Raw genomic sequence first — 24,454 nt, 5'->3', positions numbered from 1 at the left:
CACCTGTGAGCTCAGGGACCCTTAATGTTGATACTGCCCACCTTGTGACATAGGTAACTATTGAATATGCAGGTCTTAAAAACTTACTTATAAATATCCCAAGGTAGTAGTCTCGCCCGCACATCTCTCAGTTCCGCAGGGTCCATCAGGAGGTGAACATGCTACTATAAAATGTGTCTGACCGCTTTGACAATGCCGTACACTTTGCCTTTTGGCCCTTTGGTTGTTGGAGGTTTGTTCCCCGACCCTGTTTCTCCTGGGCTGCTGCCTCCTTAAAAAGCTTAAGAAACCGAGACCAGAGGAGACTTGGTTACACCCTGCAGCTTAGAAGGGGGTGACAGCTCACCGCTCCCATGTCAGTGAGAGGTCAGGAAGCAGCCACAGGACATGATGGGCGTTCCCGAGTTTATTTGGTACCTGTGGCCACAGCAGGGCAGCCTCTGCGTGCAGCCAGGCCCGGGTCGGGCGCTACGGGGTCTCGGCTCCTACAGGTAATTACAACCAGTGGGGTGGAGGGCGAGTCCTGCCACGTCCTCACTACCTGGGCACTAGGGTGAGTCATGCGTGTGGTCAGGTGGGGAGGGGTCAGGCAGCGGTGTCAGAGACCCCTGCCCCATGGCTGCAGTGGGGATGGGGACCCTCTGCTCCCAATGGCAGGAAGATACATTCTTGTTTAGAAGTGTCTGGAAAGAGAGTACATTAACCAGTGTCTCGGGGTCTGGGTGGTTAGGGGCAGGCGGGCTCCTGCAGGGCTACAGAGAGGAGTGGTCAGTTTCTGGCCATTGTGCACCAAGCAGCTGGAGAGAGAGACAGGGAGAGAGCTTGTCAGGGCACAGGTTGGTGGACAGGTGCCCCTCCCATGAACTGTGGGGGCACAGGCAGGGGCAGGAATAGTCAGGCCATGGCTGGGGCTGCTCAGGTGCAGTTTCAAGTGACAAGCCCATTTGTGAGTACTCTGGGCACATGGCCTTCCTACTGGGAAGTTAGCAGCCTTGGGGATGCACCCATCTGGACTCTGAGGGGGCCAGGACCACCTTCCTGTGTGTGGCCTGGCCCCCTATGCCCAAGTCTGTGTCAGCCTCAGGTACATGCTACCTCCCAGACCCTCTCCCCCCCCTCCCCCCCCCCCCCCCCCCCGCCCCACATCCATCCCAGTGGTGACTTGGTGCAGCCACCTGAGCGGAACAGAGCCAGGGACAACCTGTGCCCATCCTGGGAATGGCCTCGTCCTCCTGCCCCAACTCCTGCCTGGATGCTGGCTGGGACTCCCTTACCTGGCACAGAGACCCTGGCCAGGGCCTCTGGCTGGCTCAGCGTGTCCACCTTGACGTGCCGGAACGCCTTGCACTCCGGGCTCTGCAAGTGTCTGTAATGGGGGCAACATCTGCTCTCGGGGCCTGTGCGTGAAGGCGTGGGGCTGCCGGGGTCCCACAGAGGGCACACCTCGAAGGGGATAGTCCCTAGTGTACGGTCATATGGAGGAACTTCACCTCAGCTCAGGGCTGGGCCCCACTGCCCCCTCCATCCCTGGGAGGTGTGCCCTGTGCCCACCGAGGCCCACGTCTCCCACATGGCTCTGGGCACTAGGACAGAAAGGGCCCCTGGCACCCGTCCCACCTCTTCCAGTCCTCCTCCGTCTCCCAGAACTCGTACACGACAAAGGTGAAGCCGTCGGAAAGTCTCATGGCGGCGACACTACCAGGGGAACAGAGTGGATGAGGCAGCCTGCTAGTGGGGCAGGGGCTAGTAAGCAAGGCCTGTGAGAGGCAACGGCTACCGTGTCTCCCACACTGACTTTGGGCCTTGCTGGGTATGTGAACGGGGAGTGCACCCAGGACCACAGCTAAGTACACACACATCACACACCAGGCTCACCCTTACAAACCCCAGGGGATAGCACACTGTCCCCCACCCCCCGTGGTCCAACTTCACGAGGCCCCATAAGCTGAGGGCAAGAGCTGCCTAGGACCCTGCAGGGCTGGGGTTGGGTCACTCACTGGAAGCAGTCCTGCTCCGCAGCAGTGGCCCGCAGGTACTGTCTCAGGCACTCCAGGAACTCACTCAGCTGCTCAGGACACACGGCCATCTCCTGCCGGACCAGCTGCAGGTGCTGAGGGGAGAAGGGGTGAGAGCAGGCCCCCTCCTCTGCTCCCAGGTCCTCTCCCACCCCAGTAACATCCACATGCACACACCCTACACCCACATCCGGCTTTAAAAGATGACCCTCCACAGCAGTCCCACCCCTGCTGCGGCCACGTCTGGAGCTGTGGCTCCGGGAAGGACCTGGGACTCACCATGTTGGTACCCTCGTCATCTGACAGCCGCTGCTGCAGGTCAAACCAGAGGCTCTGCAATGGAGGTTAGGTGAGGGGCATCGTGATGGGGAGGGGGTACTACCACATAGGCCCCAGGAGGCAGCCTCAGGCCTCCCTGGTCAGGCACCTTCTCTCCATGCCTGGATACAGGTGGGAGGCCCGCCTCCTTCACTCCCACCCCGGTGTGTGACCTGTATGCACAGGGGCTGCTCCCTGCAGCTGGCTTCTCGCTCCAATCCTGACTCAGTGAGCCACCAGGACAGGGTCAAAATGCCCTGTGAGTTTCGGAGACCGACTCTATAGGAGGAGAAAGCCTTGTTACAGGTTGGGCTGCTAACTGCAAGGCCAGCAGCTCAAAGCCACCAGCTGTTCCTCAGGAGAAACGTGGGCCTCTACTCATCCCCTGCCCTGCTCTTTAAGACCTTTCTTTCTCACTCCCATGGAGTCGATGGCCACACGTAGTGAGTGACCCTGTAGGACAGGGTAGAACTGGCCCTGTGGGTTTATAAGAGCAGAGTGCGGGTCTTTCTCTCGAGGATCAGAGCTGCTGACCTTGTAATTAGCATCCAACCTGCAACCCTGAGGTTCTCTATTCCCCTAGGAGGAGTCTAACCCATAGGGCAGTTCTACTCTATCCTGCAGGGTTACAATGTGTCGGGATAGACTCAGTGGCAGTGATCTCATTGTCTCGCTCAGAGCAGCTGGTGGTCTCGAACTGTTGACTTTGTTAGCAGCCCCCTGTATAACCCACTACCCTGGTGACAACCCTCAGCCTACATCATCCTTGGTGATTCAACCCCACCCTGCAGCCTCTCAGGCCAGCCCTGGCCACCTGTTCTAGAAAGGGCCACAGCCTCTGGAGCAATTCTCTGAGACGGAACCCATACAGATAGACCACCCCCATCCCCAGGTATGATGTGGAAGACAGACAGTGGTTGACACCCGAGGGGGTCACCTCCATGGGCTGGGCCCTACACTCTGGCCTATGTGAGAGAAGGACCCTGTGGCGTTTGGGTGTAGTCAGCCATGAAGAGCTGAGACGCCAGGAGTAGGAAGCTTCAGCTTCCCTCTGGCCTGGTCCAGGGAAACCTGTGGCCCAGCAGCTTCTGGGAGCAGAGGGTAGCAGGGGCCAAGCTGTGCTGGCTTCTTGGGACGCAAGGCCAGCTTGATGCCCACAGCCCATGAATCATCCCCTGGTACTCAAGAACATGGGAGGGAGGGGGCCACTCTAGCCACTGTACTAAACCCAGAGCAAGCCCGCTGCCCTTGATTCAGACAAAAGTAGAAAGACCCCGGGGTTTCTGAGCTTGTGACTCTGAGGAGAGATTTGAACCAAGTCTACACTGATTCCTCAGCCTCTGCAGTAAGTGGCATGGAGCCTTGGTGGCCTAGGGAATTACACAGCGGGCTGCTAACCACAAGGTCAGCAGTTCAAAACCACCCGCTGCTCTGAGACACGGCTTTCTGCTCCCATACAGTGACAGTTCTACCCTGTCCCTAGAGGATCCCAGTGAGGGGACATTAACTCCATGGCAGGGAGTGAAGGTCCCAGAAGCTGGGAATTGGGGTCACTTATACTCCCTTGTTACCTTGGGCACCCACCACTGATACAGCCTAACACACCGGCCCCCACCGGTCTCCTCCCAGCCCAGGAAACAGGCGGAGTCAGCGCAGGTGGGCTCAGACGTCGGGACCAGATTGGCTTCTGCTTGGGCCAATCAGCGGCGGCGTAGAAGCCCCGCCCATCTCCTGGACTCCCAGGTGCTCGCGGGCTTCCAGCACGGTTGTTAGGGAGACCAGGGCGCTAAAAATAAGCTTCAAAGAGCTTCCCTCTGAGGCACCCGCAGAGTTGTTATGACAACCGGGCCACGGGGTCCCCGCAGCAGAGCTCCCACCAGCAGCCAGTTTCCCGGGTCGGTCCACCCCAGTCTGCAGGTGGGCGCCTCCTCACTGCCTCAGCCATTCATCCTCCCAAGTGGGGAGAGGAGGGCGGATGTTGGCAGGGGGGCAGGGAGAGGAGCCTGCCCCTTCAGAACCGACCCCAAGCCCACGGAAATTCAGATGTTTGCAAAAGACAAAATAGCACACATAATCGTGCAAAGCAGATAACCCTCTCCCTCTATCCGGCTGTGGGGTAGAGGGAGGGGCTGCAGATCTCACCTGGGTGGTCGTGCTCAGCATCTTACATCCCCCAAGAGAACCAGGCCCTAGTTCACTTCACTGTTAAATGCTATCCACACTTGGTGGTCCGGTGACAGCTCTCAGCCGACATTATCCTGGCCTGGTGCCTAGGGGTGCCACTGAGCCGTGACCCAGGGCGCCTGAGGCACGCCTCTCCCATGGACACAGGGCCAGCCTTCTCTGACAGGTAACTCTCCCCTGGGGAGCCGGCAGGTGCCCTGTTACTGAAGGGCCTCTACTGCTGGTGGATCCGGGAGGCTGGGTGTGGACCCACACCACATATGTGCTGATGGTTGGGTGGTCTCTTCTCTCCCCTTACTCAGACACCCCACACCCTTGATATGCTCAACTAGAAGCTGGGGCCTCTAGCAGCCCGGACTCTGCTGATGAAGCCCCTCCTGGTGGTCTGCCACCAACTCCTGGACAGGCTTCCTGCCCCACAGGTCAGGAGCAGGGTCCTCAGTCTGAGATCCTCTGAGCCCTCCATCCCTGGAGGCTGGAGGTGGGAGTGGGGTTGTGTGTGTTGCTAGGCTTACCTTGTTCTCCAGTTTCCCAATCAGCTCTGCCAGTCGGCTCACCTGGGCCTCCAGCCCGTCCTCTCTGGAGTCCACTGAGACTGGGAAGGAGGACCATGAGGCTTTAGTGGGCCTGTTGGGGTCCCAATCTCCCCTGGAGCCTTCCCAGGACTCCCGGGGCCCCTCTCACCTGCTGGAAGGCTCTTCACTTGTTCTGTGGCCACGAGCTTGTGGTTTGGGGTATAAGGGGGTGTGGCATGTCCATACCAGCTCTCTGTGACCACATGGCTAGGTTTGCTGTGGGTCTGTCTGCAGTGTGGATGGGAGAAATGCACAGATAGTGTATGGCAGGGGATTCGGGGCCCATGCCTCACCTGTCAGCAGCTCTGATATCTGGACCCTCTCCCAGGGTGGGGGGCAGTATCACCCTGCTTCTGGACTAGAAAACAGAGGGCCTGACGGTAGCAATCTGGTCAAAGGCACCCAGCCAGCTGGGGCCCAGCCAGCCCCTCCCTTTCCACCCTCCCAGCCTCTGAACCCTGCTGCCTCAGTGGTCCTGGTATGTATCTCCCATGAGCCCTGCCATGTGACCTCTCCCTGGGCCTGGAGAACGGCTGGCAGGGCCTTCAAGCAGCAGCAGGGTCACAGTCTGTCCTGCAGATGCCACTCAGCAGCCCTGGGCTGAAACTAGTGGCCAAGATACGTGCCATCTGTCGTGCAGCGTGTATACGGGGTGTGGGGGTGTCTGCAACCCTCTACGATCTGAGTCCTCACAAGGAGGCAGTGGAAGCTCAGAGAGGTGTGGCAGCTCCCCACCTGTACCCAGGAGCCCCTCTCAGTGGGCCCCACCCCCACACACACCGGATCTGGCTGGTCTGTTCCTCGATGGCTTCCACGGCGCTCTCCACCGAGCTCAGCAGTGACTGGATCTGATTGGCCGTCTCCTTCAGCAGGAAGCGGGTTACGAACCGGTCCACATTGCTCCCGCCCTCATACACCTGCACAGGTAGTGGGGCGGTTGGGCACAGACTCAGGGGGCATACAGGGCTCCAGGGTGGGTGTCTCCACTCCGCAGGGGGAAGGATCCCACCATCTGCGCTGCAGTGGCTGTACAGTTGAGGGAAAGGGGCGAGTCTAGAGACCGGGCCGTGGACCTTAGATTCCTGACCTACTAGCTGTGGGGCATCTCTGAGCATGAGGTCACTGCAGTCCCCACTTAGAGGGCCATGGTGAGGACTCGGTGACCACATGCCTTTTAGAGGCTCATCTCTGCGTGATCACATAGCAAAGACTACGGGAGCTAGGGTGAGGACGGGGGCAAGTAGGTTGGAGGAGGGTGGGGGTGGCCAGGGGGATGACAGCGGGAACAGGGACAGTGTTACTGCCAGCAGCGAACGAGTACTACAGGACAGAAGCATTATTCACAATTCCTTCTCCCCCTCTTCTTTCTCCCTCCAGCATCCTGGGCATGCACATGCTGCTCAGAGACACAGCAGAGAATTAAAGGCAGCCGAGCCCCCACCACTCCAGGAATGCAGAGGGAGACGCAGCAGACTGAGGAAGAGAGGAGCCCGGCAAAGGGGAAGGAGGATTTCCCACTGGCTTTGCATCTCCCTTTTCCCAGAGACTCCAGCACACACCATGCCCCAGGCTCTTGGCTCCATTCCAGGCTGGAAACAAGAAGGCTTTGGTGTGTCCCATTCTCTGGTGATCTCTACCGATGAAACGACCCTGGGCCAAAGACCCCTGGTCCTCTCAGGTCCTTGCCCTGAGCTACTCTCCTCTGGGCGCTTCCACCAAGACCCCACCTTCCTGATCCACCTGGCCTGGGGAACCTTGGACTTATGCCCAGTCCCTGGCAAGGCATGAGCAAACAGGGCTCTCAGAGAAAGCAAATTAAACCATCCATCACTTTTGAGTGGGAATTAATTAGCAATAATTGCACAATGGGAAATGATATGAGACAGACACACTGAGGAAGGAGAGAGACACAGAGAGAGAGAAAGCACATAATGGAGAGAAGCCAAAGGGAGATGCCCAGGGGCATGGTAAAATGGAGGTGGACACCCATGCCAAGGCTCAGCCCACACAAGACATAGCTCTAGACCAAGATTAACTGGGCAAGAGAGTTCATTTCAGGCTCTGTTCTCCAGACGCTGTGCAGTGACTGACTGTCCATCCTCTCTGGTGATCCAGCCCGCCCACAGGCCTGTGGTCAGGGGACTCAGATGAATGACTGGCCAGAAACTCACCAAGACAATCTTGGTAAACACATTAAACACTAAGCGCCAGGCAGGCTGCTGGGAGTGACCACGGGAAACCACAGCTGGGGGTGTGGGGGCAGGAAGCATTGAGCCTGGGGGCTCAGGAAGTATTCACCAGTCAAACCCTGAAAGAGACAAATGCTTTTCCAAGGAGGGAAATATCCGCTTTGAGCCATTTCTCCCAGCCACACTCAGTGCCCAGCTGTGCCCTCAGCTCCCGGAGAGAAAGGGTGGGTCCTAGGGTTTAGCATTGGTGGAGAAGGGACCCGTTTACAGGATAAAGACGCGTCCAGGAAGCTGCAGGCTCTGGGATTTGTCTGATGTGCACACATTTCTGAAAAGAATGCAGGACAGGCCTCTCCCGATCACTTACATCTATAGACAGACACGCTGGAGGCGGGGGTGAGGATGGGGAGGGGCATAAAAAAATAACACGATCGCCGCCTCAACAAAACATCACCCAGATCCAGTGCTGCCACGTTGCTTCTGTCTCAGAGCGACCCTATGCAGGGTCTCCTGAGACACCTTTTCTCTACAGGAATAGACAGCCTCATTCTCATGAGCAGCAGCTGGTGGGTTTGAACTCATGACCTAAACCACAGCTCTTTTATTAAGGTCACCCCCCCTCACTACCAAAACCCACTGCTGTCCAATTGGTTCCACCTCCCAGTGGCCCTTCGTAAGGTCTCTGGAGGCTGTAGATCTTTAACAGAAGCAGCCATCCTCCACTGTCTCCTGTGGAGCAGCTGGTGGGCTGGAACTTTGGACCTTCTTATGCTTGGCAGCCTGACTTATAGCCCATTACGCCACTGGGGCGTCTTTATTAAGGTCACAGCACTTAGCAAGAGAAACCTTTGCCACCAGCAGCTTCATTTGAAGTCTACTGGATTAAATCAGCAAGGAAGAAAGGTGTACGTGAGGCAGCTCCAAACACCTCCAGACTTCCCTTCAGTCCACAGAAAAGGGAACAGAGACATGGTTTTCGTTTAACCGGCTACCCAACAGGACTAAGAAGGAGAACAACATAAGGTTTAAAAGCCACTAGCAGAATGCAAACTGGAACGCATAACCTTCTCTATTTCCATCGAGGGTAAAATCCAGCAGAGCAGACCTATTAAAAAATAAAACCTGCTGAGATGAGGAAACAGTGGGGCTGATGTAGAAAGTGCTGAGTACCTGCTTTGCGGTGTAATTTTCAACAGCAGCAAAGAACAAGGTTATGGAAGAGATTAAACAAAAGCTGGCAGCAATGTAACAATGTAACAAGCGCTAGCAGTGATGTAACAACGTAACTAGTGGCCAGCTATGCCAATCATTTTCCTGTTAGAGCCAGCAAGGCCACTCCCTCTGTGCACTACAGGGTTGAAGGAGGATTTTCCCAGCTGAGTTTTCTCAGCCTGTTTTAGTCTGGAAGCTCCTCAGAATCCTGTTCAGATCCCGGCAACTCGAGAGCCCCCATGGACCGATGGTGGGTGGTGGCCGTGCGTGAGGTGCGCTGGCCAGGATCCAGTCCAGGTCCTCCACGCGGTAAAATGAGGACTGCACCAGGGAGCCACCTATGCCCTGAGAAGGATCCTAGCCCCCGAGAGAGGAAGCCGAAATCCCATGTGGAGATGCCACGCCAGGTTTAATCAGACCGGACGCCACGAGAGGCGCTTTCCAGAGCCGCTCTGAGGGTGTGGAGGACAAGGACGTTGGCGGGTCAGTGGCGCTGTGGCACACACTGCAAGGCCGCCGTTGGGTTAGTGTTTGAATGAGGACATTTCACACGGGAAGGGGCGCGAGGCAATGACGAGACATGATGCCTGACAAGGGCCTGGCATGACTCAGTGGTCGGGAAGAGGATGTGGTCATTCCACATGCCTATGGGGATGCAAGGATCCCATGCGGTCACTTCACTACCTTCCAAGAGCCCTGAATGGCTCAGATGCTGTGATACTCCTGCTTCCACTTCACATAAACTGTCCTTAACCAGTAAGTCAGTGTGGCAGTTGAGTTTGTTTTGGGGGGCTTTAAGTTATTTCCAGTTTTATTATTATTTGTGATTCCTGGTCATTACCAAACTCCCTGCCATCGAGTCGATGCCGTATCAATGGACAGGGTAGAGCGGCCCCTGTGAGTTTTTGAGACTCGCTGTTTATGGGAGTCCAAAGCCACATCTTGCTCCCTCAGAACCGGTGGTGGTTTTGAATGACTGACCTCTTGGTCAGCAGCCTCACACCATCAGGGGCTCCGAAAAGAATATTGGCGACTGCCGAGTCACGGAAACCATCACAAGAAACCAGTCATACGGGAGAGAGTAGTACACCATGCATGCGGAACAAATGGCTTGGACTGGCCATTAGAAAAAGGACCGGCTGTCATGAAAACAGGCCAACCACTGTGCAGTGAACACTTCCACATGGAAACCAAACCATGTACTCCATGAGGCAAATCTGCTGCAAAAGACCCCCGTGGCGGGGCTGAAAAGCAGAGATGTCCCGTGAAGACTCAGGTACCCCTGAGCCAGGCCACGGGGCTTTCAATCAACCTCATCTGCATTCGAAAGCCGGATGATGAGTCCCGAAGATGGAATTGACTCCTAATATACTGGGAGCTGCCTAAAGAACAAACGAATCTCACACAAGGTGCAGCCAGCGTGCTCCTTGGAAGCAAGGAAGGCGCTTTGGGTGTGTGTATTGGCTGCAGAGACCCAGCCCCTGGGGAAGGCTTCCCAGCTCAGTAAAGCAGAGGGTGGGCAAAGAGGAGGCAGACTGTCCATGAGAGGGATGGACCCCCTAATCGCAAGTGGGCTCAACATAGCCAAGAGAGGGAGGGTGGTGTGGGACCGGGTAGCGTTTTGTTCTCTTGTGCGTGGGGTCGTTATGAGTCAGAACCCGCTGGACAGCACCTAACGGCAGTTCTCAACCTGTGGGTCGTGACCCCTTTGGAGGTCAAAGGACCTTTTCACAGGGGCTGCCCGATTCATAACAGTAGCAAAATGACAGTGATGAAGTAGCAACGAAAATAACTTTATGGTTGGGGGGGGGGTCACCACAACATGAGGAATTGTATGAGAGGGTCGCTGCATGAGGAAGGTGGAGAACCACTGGTCAAACAGGAGCAAGGGGTGTAGCAACATTTGAAAAATAAGACCCACCCTATTCACAGACCTTTCATTGAACGGGGTCCACACCAAGTACCTGTTCTGTACCAACCGATGGTCTAGATCTTTATTTGGAAAAGTAGCCGGAAGGGCACATGACGACAAACCCGTAAAAACCAACATCCCCCCAGACATTTGACTTAGAACCACACCCACTCACATGGACATGCAAGTGCAAACACCTGATGGGAACTTGGTGGGCCTTAAGGCAGTCAGTAGACCGCTCTCCTTCTCTGTCTAGTCCATAGCCTCATATCCAAGAGTGATGGATAAGCTCTTCCCCTTTTTGAATCAGAAAAAAAAGGACTCTAAACGAGAGAAGCTGACTCACACCCAGAAAACGCTCAAAGACCTCATAGTTCATCCCCAAACTACCATCCGCTTGCAAGTCCCAGCAGAGACAGCAATAAAATAAATGTTCATCTGGGGACTAGGATTCAGCAGTGTGATGAAAAAGAATAATACACCAATTAAGACTTATCACAGGAAGCTACCAAGCGTTCAGGATGCGAGCAGGCTAACAATAGAATTCGCCCCATCAATAGAGAAAATCATATGATCGCTTTAAAAATACCCAAAAAAACCATTTGAGAAAATTAACTACCACCTCCCAAGACAGACTCTAACAAAGGGAATGGAAAAAAGGAACGTGTTCTTGACACACTGAAGAGAATTCTAATGCAATAGCCGGTGCTGATGCTGTTCTTGGAGACCTACAAGAGCTGCCGCCGGTGCGGCTGTGGTTGCTAGGTGCCACGAGTTGGCCCCGACCCATAGCGACCCCTGCACAGAACCAAACACCACACAGCCCTGCACTGTCCTCACAGTCATCCCTGTGCCTGAGCCACTGACACAGCCACCGTGTGCATCCCTCTCGTCAGGGCCCTTCCTCTTCCCTGCCCCTCCATGTGACCAAGCACGATGCCCTTCTCCAGGGACCAGCCCCTCCTGACAGTATGTCCAACCTAGGGAAGACAAAGTCTCACCACCCTTGCCTCTGAGGAGCACTCTGGCCTTAATTCTTCCAAGACAGACCAGTTTGTCCTCTCAGCAACCCACGGGACTGTCAAGATCCGTCTCCAGCACCGTGATGCAAATGCATCGATTCAAACGCATTCTGCGAGAGCTAGGCACTTGGAAACTTCCTGGTGCCCGACAGGGTGGCCGGACGCGGCACCATGGCCAGGCTGTGGAATGTGTGTGTGTGGGGGGGGGGAGGGGAAGTCACCAGGCCACAATGGAAATGGGGGACAGGTATCAGGCAAGAAGAGACAAGGCAGAGGCAAGACGACATTCCAACCGAAGCAAAGGAGTGAGATGATTAATGAAGACAACCCAGCCGCCGCTCAGTCATTCCACTGCTTCGCAGGGTTTCCAAGCCTGCAGGTCTTTGCGGGAGCGAGCGAGCGACGGACGGACAGCCTCCCTCATCTTTCCCCCTCACTGTGATGACCATGTGGCTATCAGCTCAACACACAACCCGCCAGGCCACCTCCGTGTAGAGTAAGTGTAACTTTGATATACACTGGGAAACCAAAATCAGTAGGACACTTGCTTAATTAGCAGGTCAAACCTACTCAGAGGTGCCTAGGGAGAAAGGCCTGGCAATCCACTTCCGAACGACCTCAGCCTTTAAGACCCTCAGGAGCCAGTTCTCTCTCACACACACCCTTGGGGATGTTGTTGGGTCAGAATCAACTCGATGACAACTGGGACAGAGAAGGGCATGTGTCACCCAGCTGGACCAGGATTCTCTCAGTGGTGTGGCAGTTAGAATGCGAGGCCTCTCCCCCACTGTACCCCTCCCATGATGAGATTTCCTCTGGGGTGTGGCCTGCTCCCAACAAATGTGGATGCTGTGGAAAAGCTTGCTTGCTCTTTTGCCAGGTCTGGATCCTGCACCTGGCTCATTGTCTAACCTCCAGTGCTTTCAATTTGAGCCAGCAGCCTGTTGCACTGCCTGCTGCTGATGCAGGGAGGGGTCGGCGCCCTGCCATCTGACCTGCTGACCTCAGGTGCAGTTCCCTTTCTAGTCAGAGCCTACTGTGTGACTTGCCAAGGGTTTCCCTGACAGGAGTCAGGATGAGCCTCCAGCTTGACAACTGACCCCAGGGACCTGGAACTTGCCTGCTGCTACAATCAAGTGTGTGAGCCATTTCCTGGATATAAACCACTCTTTGGATACATTCGTAAGCATCACTGGTGTGGCTTCTCTAGAGAGCCCCGCTGGCGACAATGACCAACAGCAACGAGTTCCATGAACTCAAATACCGAGTGAGCGGGATAGAATCACCGCACCAAGGAAACAAACCCTGGGCCTCTTGCTGTCCTACCCCAAACCACAGCCACCCTCTACTAGACTCCACTCTAGGACCCCCACCCAGCAGGCCACCCTGAAAAGGCACCTGGCCCCAAAGGCAGCAGAACTCCCCAAGGGGCTTCACCCCTGCCCCTGCCCACAGTTTATCTCAGCCACCTCTCAGAGTTCTGCCCAAGCCCAGCTTGAGTCAGGCCCACCATCACTAGCCGCTGCAAGTCCAGCCTGGCCCAGGCCATGGGTGCCTGGGGAAGGACATCGATGCTGAGCTGGGCTCTGGCCCTGACCCTGAAGAGCCGCTGCGCCCACTCACCTTCTTTGTGTAGCCCATGGCCTTCAGGACAGAATGGTTCAGGGTCTCCAGGGAGGCCAAGACATCCTCATAGTCCCCCATGTGGTCCACAAAGTAATCTGGGGTGAAAACAAGAAAAGGTTGGGTCTCAGGGGGCTTCTGTCCTATCGGTGTCCCCCCAACTGCCTTTCCTCTCTCCTGTCCCAGCACCCACAGCCGGCCACCTACCACACAACTCCTTGGTGTCCACGTGGCTGGAGGGAGGGGGAGAGAGAGAAAGAGAGAGAGAGGTGGCAGGTCTGTCCCAATCTCCTGCCCACATCCCCATGCCATCTGGATATGTTAGCTGTGCCCTCCCCCCTTTCCTCAATGTGCAAACTCCATTGTCTGGATGGCACGGTGTCAGGCAAATGACTAGTTCCCCCAGTTTGTGCTGGGGAGCACCCAGGGAGCTGGAGGCAACTTCCCGACCCCACCACCACACCACAGCTACCCCAAATTCTGTGAAGCACTCGGTAGGCACAGTGGGGCCTAGAGCTAAAGGACCAGGCTTGGGGTAGGAGGGAGGGCTGTGACTGGTCAATGCAACGTGCAGTGGACACACAGCCCCTGGGCCCCCTGGCCTGTGAGGTCCTGGGTACCTGGGCCCACACTGCCATGTGGAGGAGGAGGAGCCTCCGAGTGGCAGACTGGCACGGACTCGGGGATCCAGGCCATGGTCATGGGCATATGCGGCGCTGATAGGCTCCCCCTTCCAGGCTATGGGGAACCCAGGGACACCCACACTCCCACGCTCGCCAAAGGTTCTGCGCTCCAGTCCATCTAGAGGCATGTGAAAGGGCTTTTTAAAAACCTGCCCTGGGAACCCTAGGGCGCTCGGCTGGCTCCGCTCCAATGTGTGGCACCCTGGGCTGGGCTCCACTCCCACCCACCCCCCTGCCCCCAACTTGGTTTTGGTTTGTCATGGCGTGTGCGGCTTCCTGAATGTGGACATGGTGGGGGCGGGATTTAAGCGAGGGCTCCCTGTTCCCTCACGGGCCCAGGAACATAAGGCCATGGTGGTACTTCGTAGTGTTGGACAATGGGGTGCTGTTACTTGGAACAGGTTTGATGGCACCGGCTGGCAGCAGTCTGCATGGGAGCGGCACACCATGCCAGGTCTTTCTCCCTCTGAGCTGCAAGGGGTATGAGTTACCCACCCACGATGCCACCAGGGTTCGTTTGCTGGGTGTCCATGGATCGCCAGGGCAGACAGCCTGTGTGCCCTCTCCAGGAGCTCAGGCTTACAGAGCACTCACGTGGGATATGGGGGCTGGGGGGGGGGCAGCGAGGGCGCAGGGGGCCATTCTGAAGGCCTCTCATCAGCAAAGCCAGCAGCCTCCCCTTTGTCCCCAGTCACACAGTGCTCACACCCTCCACCCAGGTGGCCTGCCACAAAGCCACCAAATGAATAGATCAGCAGGGTTTGGCCTCAGCCCCTTCAAAGCACCCTGGGAGGCAGGAGGAAATCTCCAGAAACTTCCATCTGGCACCCACGACCTGGAGCCACTTCCCCAGGCGCCCAGACTTGGGGTGGGGGGGTACTGAGTCCACTTATCCCCAGGCCGGCAGCCCCAGCCTCCCACACTCTGGGGACAGTGTCAGCCTGACCCCAAGCCCAGACACTTTTTCAGAGTCTCTTGCAAATTACCCCGGGCAGCTCCTTGTTCTGGCCACCTCCAGCCAGTCTCAGGGGACCCCAATGTACCAAGCCGGCCCCCAGCAGTACCCCCCGCTGAGAAGACTGCAGAACAGCTGTGCAGAGAGCGGCTGGGGCTTGGGCGAAGAGAGCGGTCCGAAGGTGAAACGGATTCAGCCCTAGACAAACCTCACAGCTGGCATTTCAAATCCCCTGAGAGGTGCCCTGACCATCCATGCCTGAAACGTCATAGCCTGGAAACCTCATGGGCCAGCTCTGCTCTGCCCACATGGGGGGCTGTGAGTGGGGTGCCCTCAGTGGCCAACAGGGTGGGGGGGTCAGAAGCAGGGCTGAGGGTGGAATCAGGGCCCTTTGGCTTGACTCAGTGGGGCAGGGGGGTTCTTGTGCAGCAGAGTGGGCTGTGTAGATAAGCACTGATCTGGGACCCATGTTCCTGCCAACATGCTGCTCCCGAGGCTCTCTCAGTATCACGGGCAAGGCCTGGGGTCTCTCCTTGCTCAAAAACAAGAAACAGGATGGCCGCCAGGGCCAGTCCCCAAAGGACCTGCCTCTCACGCACAGTAACCCTGCAGGACAGGGTAGAGCTGTTCCCATGGGTTTCTGACACTGTAACTCTTTACGGGAGCAGAAAGCCCCACCTTCCTCCCTCGGAGCAGGTGATGGCTTTGAACTGCTGACCTTGCGGTGAGTAGCCCAACGCGTCACCCCCACGCCATCAGAGCCCCTTAGGGACCCAGCAGTGAGGGCCAGACCCATCTGACCCATGCTTAGCAAGGTTGGCACTCTTCCAGCCTCCCGCGTGGCATGCCTCCTCCCCAGGCACTCACGCATGCACAGAGGCTCACTTGGTGTTGTCGGAGTCGATGGTGTGGAAGAGAGACTCCAGTTCTTTCTCGTCCAAGACACCATCTGTGAAGAAGAGCTGAAACTCCTCCAAGGACAGCTTCCCGTCATCTACAAGGACGGAGGGGGAGGGACGACTGCTGCCATCTGCCGAGACTGCCCTCGGGGCCAGAGCACCTGCTCCTCCCGGGCCAGGTGATTCCCATGCCACTGGGATAAACACAACTCCCCCTCCCCCCACCCCCTACACAGAACTGCCCCCGGGGACCCTGGCGAGGTTGTGGTTAGACAGCCACTGAGCTGCGACCGCAGGGTGAGTGATTCTAACCCACCTTCTGGAGAAAGATGGGCTTTCTACTCCCATAAAGACAGTCTCAGACACCCACAGGGGCAGTTCTGCCCTGTCCTGTAGGGTCGCTGTGAGTTGCCATCGACTCCATGGCTGCGGGTTGGTTTGGGGGTCTGCCTCTCTAAGGGAGAAAGTCGGGGCAGCTGCCTTCGGAAGGAAAGTTGCCCCCTTGCAAACACAGAGGCAGCTCTACTCTGTCCCACGAGGTCGCTCTGGGTCGGACTCCATGGCAACAAGCCCTTTTCCCTTTTTCCAGCTGCCAAACGAACCAGTCAGCTCCAGGTCACATGGCACCCCCACCCACCCCACTCGCCCCCCATACAGCACCTGTCGACAGCTTGTCTTCCACCCAAGGCAGCGTGAATGCCGTCAGCATGACACAGCTGAGGAACCACAGCCAACCACAACCTCCCTGCCCCTGAGCCCATGCCCACTCACAGCGACCCCAGAGGACAGGGCAGAACTGCCCCTGGGGCTCCCAAAACGGGCACTCTTTATGGGAGTAGAAAGCCTTTCTCCTGCAGAGCAACTGGTGAGTTTGAACCGCCCACCTTGAGGTGAGCGGCGCACGTCACGGAGGCTCCGTATTGCTGTAATCTCCCCTTGAGAGCAAAGGCAGGTGGTCTGGTTAATCACACACGATTCCTGCCACATGTGGGGGTCACAGCCCCATGGCAGTCTCTGTCCCCAGCTCCCAAGCCCTGACTTTGGGCAGCATTCCCGGCCTACCCCTACGTTGGTTGAGCGGCACAGCTTCCAGCGCCCCTGAGACGGGCCCACTGGGGGCTGACCTGAGAGCAGCCGGCCCCCTCTCTCCATTACCAGCCTGCTGCCGAGGCCACAAGAGCAGCAGACAGGTGCAGCCACAGGTGCAGGTGGGGCAGGCTCGGGGGTGGGGGTCAGGGAGCGGGCAGGAGCGGGCTGTGAATGCCACACCTGTGCCCAGTCCTGTAGGATTCTCAGGCCTGTACCATGCACCATCCCTCAACCCTCCTTGGACTCAAGCCCCTCTCCTGAGTGTGAGGGTGGGCGGTGCTCTAAGCACCAGTCTGCTGCGGACACACCTGGCTCCCTCAGAGAAGTCTCGGGGGTTGAGGTCAAACCAGGCCAAAGCGAAACAAGTGACCTGACAGGAGTCTGTCCCCAAGCCTCCCCCACCTGCACACACCGGGCGGAGCAACCTCCAGGAAGCCAGCCAGAGCCTGCAGCCAGCACCCTCTCCGGACTCACCACCCACCCGTGCCTTCTCCTGGGATCTGTTTCCGTAGAGAAGACGGAAGTCAAGGGGGAATGGGCCGTTCAGGCCCCTCCCCTGAAGCCCAGCCTCCCAGCCACGGACCTTTACAGCTGGTGGTCCTAATAGGAGCATGCTCAGAGAGAATGCCCTGCCTTTGGGGCCCCCGGCACAGGGGTGGGGTACTCTGGACCCCATTTCACTGAGAGGTAAACTGAGGTTCTGAGTGCCGAAGGTCCCGCAGGTGGAAAGGGACTGGGAGGCAGTCTGGGTTCCTTGTCCACACACTCAGCCCGTGGGGGGCAGGGGGCTCCACTTAACTGGTTGGGGGCTCCTTGCCTTTTGGCCGAGCACAGCTAGCAAGTGGTCCCATCTGCTGGTGGATGCAGGGCTGTGTGGGGAGGCCAATCGAGGCCAAGTGGACTCCATGGGGACAGTCTGTCCACCTTGGACACAGACTGAGGAGACCAGGCCCCTGTCTCCCGCCTGCTGCCCTGAGCAGTGGGTGTCCTGCCTCTGTGCCCTGTGAACTTGGAGGCAGCGAGCAGTGACGACATCCAACACCCCCCGTCAAGCACAGAGCCCCCTCACTGACATTTACCGGGCACGTGGCCCAGGGGCTACTTGGCTAATGAGCATCCAGCCCAATTACCCACAGCCGTCGCTGTTGGCAGGTGTCTCCGCTACTGAAGCTGAGGCCAGCCTCCCTTGGTGATCACGAAAATGCCAGGCCTTCATGTCTGTCCCCAGAGGGTGGGGAGTGGGTGCTCACATCTGGCCCTCTCCCCCTCTGCTGGCTACCATGTGCCCCACCTTGTCATCAGAATCACCACCAAGCCCTTGTTCCTGTAGGCTCTGAAGCCCACTCGCATCACCCCTGCTGAAGCCTATTTGCCCCCCAAGCCTCAGTCCCGGGGCTGGGGGGGTGTCAAGCTCCTAGCACCCCACTGCTGAGGGAGGTGCTCCCATGGACTCTGGGCTGAGGGAAGAAAACTGGATGCGTGCCTGTGTGTGCATCCCACCACCCCACTGCCCTGGAGTCTTCCCAACCCTCATACCCGCAGGACAGACAGCCTCACCTTTCCCCACAGAGTGGCTGCTGGGGTCAAACTGTTGGCCTTGTGGTTGAGCAACCCACTATGCTATCGGTACTCATTTTCTGACTCACAGTGACACTAATTAAGGTTCCTGAAGCTTCGGGAATCTTTTGGGGAGCAGACAGCCTCGTCTTTCCCCCACAGGCCAGCTGGTGGGTTTGAACTGCCACCTTGTGTCCAACACCCTGCGGTGCCGACAGCTATATCAGATCTATTCCCACACCTCTTCCCAGCCCCGTACCAGTTTCCACACTTGTACACTTATTCCCACTGCTGGACCTATCCTGTGCCCATACCTGTGCCCACACCTACCCCCACACCTGGATCAGGGTCAAACCAGTTACCCTGGGCAGGTTCATGTGCCTGCCACCTGTCAAAGATGTAGTGACACCCACGGAAACCACTCACTAGATCAGCACATTGACGCAGCTGAGCCTGTGAGTGTCTGCTCAGGGTAGGCGGATGCAGACCGTGCAGGGGTCAACCCATCCTGCCTGTACCCCTCCTAGTCTCACCCCTAAACAGCCCTACTCCCTGCCTGTGCCCACGCTATTCCCACAGCTGTTTCCAGACCCAGACCCATGCTATGCCCGTACCTACTCCCACAACTAACCCCACACTGATGTGCGCTCCTGTCTGTGCCCACACCTGTTCCCACACTCAGCTCACATCTGCACCCGCACCTGCACCACCACCCACACGCTGCTCTCTATGCTGTGCTGCGTTCGCTCCAAACCTACCGGCTCTGCAGCCCTGAGACTGTGCCCAGGAGGGGCCCACGGCAGCACGTGCACACACACACACTTATATACACACGTACCACCCACAGACACGCACTCACTCAAATCTATGTGCATTCACACCCTCACTCGCACACACACATACACACACTCATGTACTCACACACATGCACTTATGCACACCCTCACTCATATGCACACACGCACACCAAGTGCCTTACGGAGCATCCCATATGTGAAGACCACCCCACCTCGTGTACAGAGGGGCCACCGCTAGGGGCATGCTCATACAGACCTGTGTGTAACCACACACACATCTACTCCCACACGTATGCCCATCCCTGTGCCTGGCCTGTATCCGGCCCATTCCCATACCTATGCCCACACCTGTTTTCATATTGCTTCCCACGCCTAGTCAACACCTGGGCCCATACTTGTTCCCATACCTGCATTCATACCTGTATCCACACGGATACCCATCCCACTTCTTATACTGGCTCTCCTGCCTACTCTCACACCTGTGCCTACCCCTCTTCCTGACTGGTGAGCCTTCAGACTTCGTGGCAGGTATGGGTACAGGTGTGAGCAAAGGTGGGAACAGGTGTGAGTACAGCATATTATAGGGATAGGGATGGGACAGTGGTGGCTCTTGGCCGCAGCTCCGCTCAGCTGATCTGCAGATAAATACAATGGGCATCCCTTGCCCACTGCTGATGCCAAGGGTACAGTCGCTGTGGGCAACCGTGGTGGTTCTTTGAGCGGGGACGTACAAGTGCCATCACCGGCCATTCCTCTCCTAGGCATGTGCCCTAGAAGGGAGACCAGGCATTCAAGCAGAATTGGCTTCACACACGTGTCCACAGCACCGCCTTTCACGGTAGCCTCTAAGTGGAGATCCACAAGTGTCCATCAGCAGAGAAACCTGGTGTGAGCTGCCCGGCAACAGAGTAGTCAGTGGTCAAAACAGGTGACTTTCAATGTCCGAATGCTTGCTGCAACTGACAAGGCACCCGAAAACATGGTGCTTCCTGAGACAGAGCCGACCCCTAGGACCACATTCAGTGCGATCCACCGCCCCGTCCAGAGAGGAAAGTGGGGAGCCTGCTCTTGGGGCCCGTTTCCGTTTGGAGATGAAAATATGTTGGACCTTAGACAGACATGGTGGCTGGGAAACACTGAATGAACTGAAGGTCAGGTAACGGAACATGGTCAGTGTATGGGATGTGAACAGCCAAGGAGAATGAAGACGCAGCGGCATCAGCCTCACAAACACCCTCTCGGTTTCGGAGCCCCTGGAGGTCCAATAAGTTACTCATGGGGGCTGCTAACCTCATGATCGGCAGTTCAAACCCACTCGCCGCTCTGGGGGAGAGACAGGGCTTTCTACTTCTGCAAAGAGTTACAGCCTTGGAAACCCACAGGCGTAGTTCTACCCTGTCCTGCACGTCGATAGCAGCCACGACCGACGCGAGGGCTGACGTGAGGGCTGACTTAGGTTTGTTGTCTGTGTTTCATTTCAATGAGGAGGCGCTGTCTATCAGGATGCTGTCTTTACAGACGTGGGCATTGAGGCACCCAGAGCCAGGATTAGACCTCCCCCCCCTTCAGGCCCCGGGGGTTCAGGGCCTTCGGGTTCTAGGCTGCCCACATTCCCATCCCCGCCTCGTCCCTTCCCCATGAACATCAGAAAGAGGCCGGGCTTGGGGGTGGGGGCACTCACCATTTTTGTCCGCTCGCCGGAAGATCTACAGAGGAGAAAGGTGGGGTCAGCGCCAGGCCAGGGACCCACTGCTCTCCCCTGAATTCTGCCCTGCAGCTTCCGGCCCACTCTTCCCCTGGGGCCAGGAGCGTGGGCTGGGCTCCAGGAGTGCGAGGTGGGGGGAACTGGGGGGGGTGGGGTTGTAAGGCAAAGGCCCTGCCAGCCGCCACAGCAACGCCCGCCCACGCTCCTTATGTGCTTGCTGCCAACCTGCCTGCCCACGCCACGGACACACAGTCTTTAAGGAGTCAGCGTCCAAAACACACACACACACACACACACACACACACACACACACACACACACACACCACCCCTCCTCCACCCACTATCGCCCATTATGAGGCTCCCTCTCCAGGGACGGTGGGTTTGCACTGAATGGACACAGAGCAGGACCGGCGATTATCTGGGTAAGAAGTGGGTGGTTCACAGACTGGGGGTTCAGAAGTCAGTGTGGGCATACCGGCAGCACTTGGCAGAAGGAGGGGGCAGCCCAATTTCCAAACCCAGAAGCTTTGGTGGGAAGGCCTCTGCTTGGCTAGCGGGGTGGGGTGGTGGGGTGGTTGCTGAATCAGCACCTCTTTCTTATAGGCTTTTCTGGGGACACCTATAGGGCTCTGCCCAGGGGAAATAAGGCCTGGGGTTCCCAGAGAGGGCCTCTCCTCTCAGCTCTTCCCACCTCCTCCCCCAGGTGACCACCACTTGGGGGCCTGCCCAAATCTCTTGACCAGCCCCGGTCCCAGCAGTGAGCACCCTGCCTGGTGGGACCTTGGTGTTCAGGGCTCCCCAAGTGTGGTTGCTGCTGGACCCTGTTCCCTCTGGCCGCCAGTCAGAAGCCACAGCATGGGCAGGCAGAGGGCTTCTTAGGGATGCAGAATCTCAGGCCCACAAAGCCTTCCTGGGGTGGAACCTGGTTTTTATCTGTGTCCCAGGGTCTGATGCATTCTGGGGTGGGAGCTGAGGAGCTCAGCAGAAGGGAGGTCCGGCCCCCCACATCCAGGAAAACATAGGCCACGGCCCTTCCTAGACTCCGGAGGTTGGTCAGCTCTGGCTGAGTGGCACCATGGGTGTAAGGAGGAGGCCCTGCCACTCCTTATCTTCCCACACCTGCACCATTGTCCTTTACTGAGTGACTGAGGCAGGGGAGGGGACTTCCCCTTATTGAACCCTTCCTCCTGGGGTTGGACAAGAACCCTGTGATGGAGGCTGAAAGGGGGGATCAACCCACCCTAACCCTCCTCTCAGACTGGCCTGGGCACCTCACACCCTTCTCTATGAGAAAGGCTGGAGGACCCCATGCCTCCATGCAGCCTGGTACAGAGGTGGGGAAGGACAGGGGGACACCTACTTTGGGGATTCCCCTCAGAGAATAGCAACCAGTGAGTTGGCCTCCCCATTTCTCAGGTGGGCAAACCAAGGCTAAGAGTACACCACTGTTAGCCCAGGATATAGAGTATGGGGGTGGGGTGGAGGGCGAGGAGGAGGCTCAGCTGTTGTAGTGTGTGTGTGTGTACACATGCATGTGCATGCTAGCTCATGCACACACACTTCAGCAACAGGGACACAGCACTCACAGTCCTGCAGCCCCTCCCCTGCACGTCCAGCCCTCCCTGCCCAGCCCCAGCCTCAGACCAGCCTCAGTCCAGTCTCAGCCCCAGCCCAGCCCAGCCTTGGGTTCAGGAGGGAAGAAGGGGGAGGTGCATGCATGAGCATGTATGCACACATACACACCCAGAAACACACCCACAGCTCTCCCAGAACTACCCTCAATCCAGAGGTACCCCCATCTCCTACCAGCCACACACACAGGACTCTCACAGACACACACACACACACACACACGCGCACACACACACACACACACACACACACACACACACACTCTCTCTCTCTCTCTCTCTCTCCCTCTCTCACAGGGACACACATACTTACACACACGCGTGGGGGCTGTCACTGTGTGTATGTGGGGGGGACCCTGGTGAAGCCTTCTCTGCAGGGGTGTGCCAGCCCCAGGCGTCCACCCTGAGGTCTCCTACCTTCTCCACCTTCAAGAAGTGGGGGAGGGGAGGGGACCTTTCCAGAGGGGAGAAGAGTGGGGTGAGGCAGAATCCTGGAGGGGGGGTGTCTCCAAGTGAGCAGGGCTTTTGGTGGAGAAGGGTGTTTTGGAGGCAAGAATGGAGGGAGAGGGGGGCTCAGCAAAGGGTGTGGTGGGGGGAGGGGAGGCGCTGAGGAGTTCTGGCTCAGGGGTGGGGGTAGTTCTGCCTCTGGAAAGTAAGAGTAGCTAAGTATGGGGAGGGGCCTTACTTTCCAGAGGCCGTGGGGGGGGGGCGGGGGAGGGTTAGTGGGGGAAAGGACTTTGATAGACAAAGCTTGATGGGCCCACGCGGAGAGAGGAGGTGCTGAGAGCTGGGGTTGTCAGGGGTTCAGAAAAGTAGCTACTCTGATCCAGGGGAGGGGAGGGGCGTGGCGGGGCTGGAGGGCCCGGAGCGAACGGAGTACAAGTTGGATGTGTGGCTGGGGAAGAAATGGGGGCTTGTTTAGGTCAAAATTGCTTAAGTCCGGGGTCTCTGGAGTCCTAGCCAGGAAGGTGAGAAGTATGAGGAGGGGCTGTGAAATAGGGAGGGAGAAGACGTGGGGTGCAGACCTTCCCAGACCCAGAGGAGCTGGGGGCCTTATGCTGCCTGGTAGCGAGGGACCAGGGGAGGGTCCTATCTTAAGTCATTGAGTCCCCCAAACGGAGCCGAGAGATCCTCCAGGTCAAGGAGGTGACTCAGGGTCCCCGCAAGAACAGGGGCCCAAGTCGGGGACTCTTCCTCTAGAGGAGGGTTCTCTGGGTCCCGACAGGAACAGGGGCTTTGTGTTGTGGCCCCTTCCCCGAGGAGAACCTGCGGGGTCCCAGCAGAAATGAGGGTCCCTGTCCAGATCCCCCCCACCAGAAGGAGTCGGGGTCCCTCCCACCTGGAGAGGGACTGAGGGTCTAGGTTGGAATTACGGTCCATATCGGATTCTCCCCAGAGGAGGGGCTTGGGGTCCCAGCAGGTACAGGGGTGGGGAGGGGTTCGTGTCTTGGGGTCTCTCCAGAGGAAGGGTTCAGGGTCCCGGCAGGAATCGGGGTCCGATTCAGGGTCTCCCCAGAGGCAGGGCTCGGGTCCGGGCAGGAATGAGGGCGGGGGTCCGTGTCGGGGTTTCCAGGGATGGGGTGCATGGCGGCTCAGGCCCTAACGGAGCTCGGGCGGGTCGGGGCGCCGGTACTCACGTCCAGGATGACGGCGGTGCCCCCGCGCGAAGCGGCGACGGGTCCGGGCCGGGGGTCGGCGTCGGGGGCGTCGGGGGCCAGCGGCGCCCGGGGCTCGCCCATCCTGGCGCCCATCCAACGCAGCAGCCCGCTCAGCGCTCGGCCCTGCGGCGGCGGCTCTCGGAGCAGCCTGTGCGCGCCGGCCCTGCACAGGCGCGCCGCCCGCTCGCACATCGCGCCGCCGCCGCCGCGGAGCCGCTGACCCCCGCCCGCAGCCCGCGCGACCCTCCCGGCGCCGCCCGCCGCCGGCCCCGCCTCCCTCCTCGGCCCGCGGCCACCCGGGACGGCCGGGCGGGACGGGCGGGGGGGCGGGGGGGTGCCGGACCCCGCGCCACGTGCTGGCGCCACCCCCACCCCCACCCGCCTGGCACTGTGCCCGGCGCGAGCCAGGCCAGCCCGGGAGGGGGCTG

At 58.1% G+C, this 24,454-nt stretch overlaps 1 protein-coding gene across 2 annotated transcripts; it reads right to left on the bottom strand.

Annotated features, from left to right (window-relative positions):
• Nucleotides 1–513: 513 nt before the first annotated feature.
• Nucleotides 514–24,218, bottom strand: NECAB2 (N-terminal EF-hand calcium binding protein 2). Of its 2 annotated transcripts, XM_075537434.1 has the most exons (13): nt 24,006–24,218; nt 20,712–20,736; nt 15,574–15,682; nt 13,258–13,283; nt 13,051–13,148; nt 5,873–6,009; nt 5,202–5,320; nt 5,033–5,112; nt 2,295–2,348; nt 1,998–2,110; nt 1,618–1,695; nt 1,275–1,366; nt 514–797 (listed from the first exon to the last, which is right to left on the bottom strand). In XM_075537434.1, exons 1-13 carry the CDS (start codon nt 24,216–24,218, stop codon nt 769–771), a joined length of 1,173 nt encoding a protein of 390 aa, XP_075393549.1. In that variant the 3' UTR covers nt 514–768. The 2 variants fall into 2 exon arrangements, with proteins under 2 accessions (XP_075393549.1, XP_075393550.1); XM_075537435.1 differs by lacking the exon at nt 2,295–2,348.
• Nucleotides 24,219–24,454: the final 236 nt, after the last annotated feature.

Source organism: Tenrec ecaudatus, chromosome 18, assembly GCF_050624435.1.
Source record: "Tenrec ecaudatus isolate mTenEca1 chromosome 18, mTenEca1.hap1, whole genome shotgun sequence".
Taxonomy (NCBI): Eukaryota; Metazoa; Chordata; class Mammalia; order Afrosoricida; family Tenrecidae; genus Tenrec; species Tenrec ecaudatus.
Note: the sequence above shows the minus strand (reverse complement) of the source record. Positions and strands in the feature narration are given on the sequence as shown.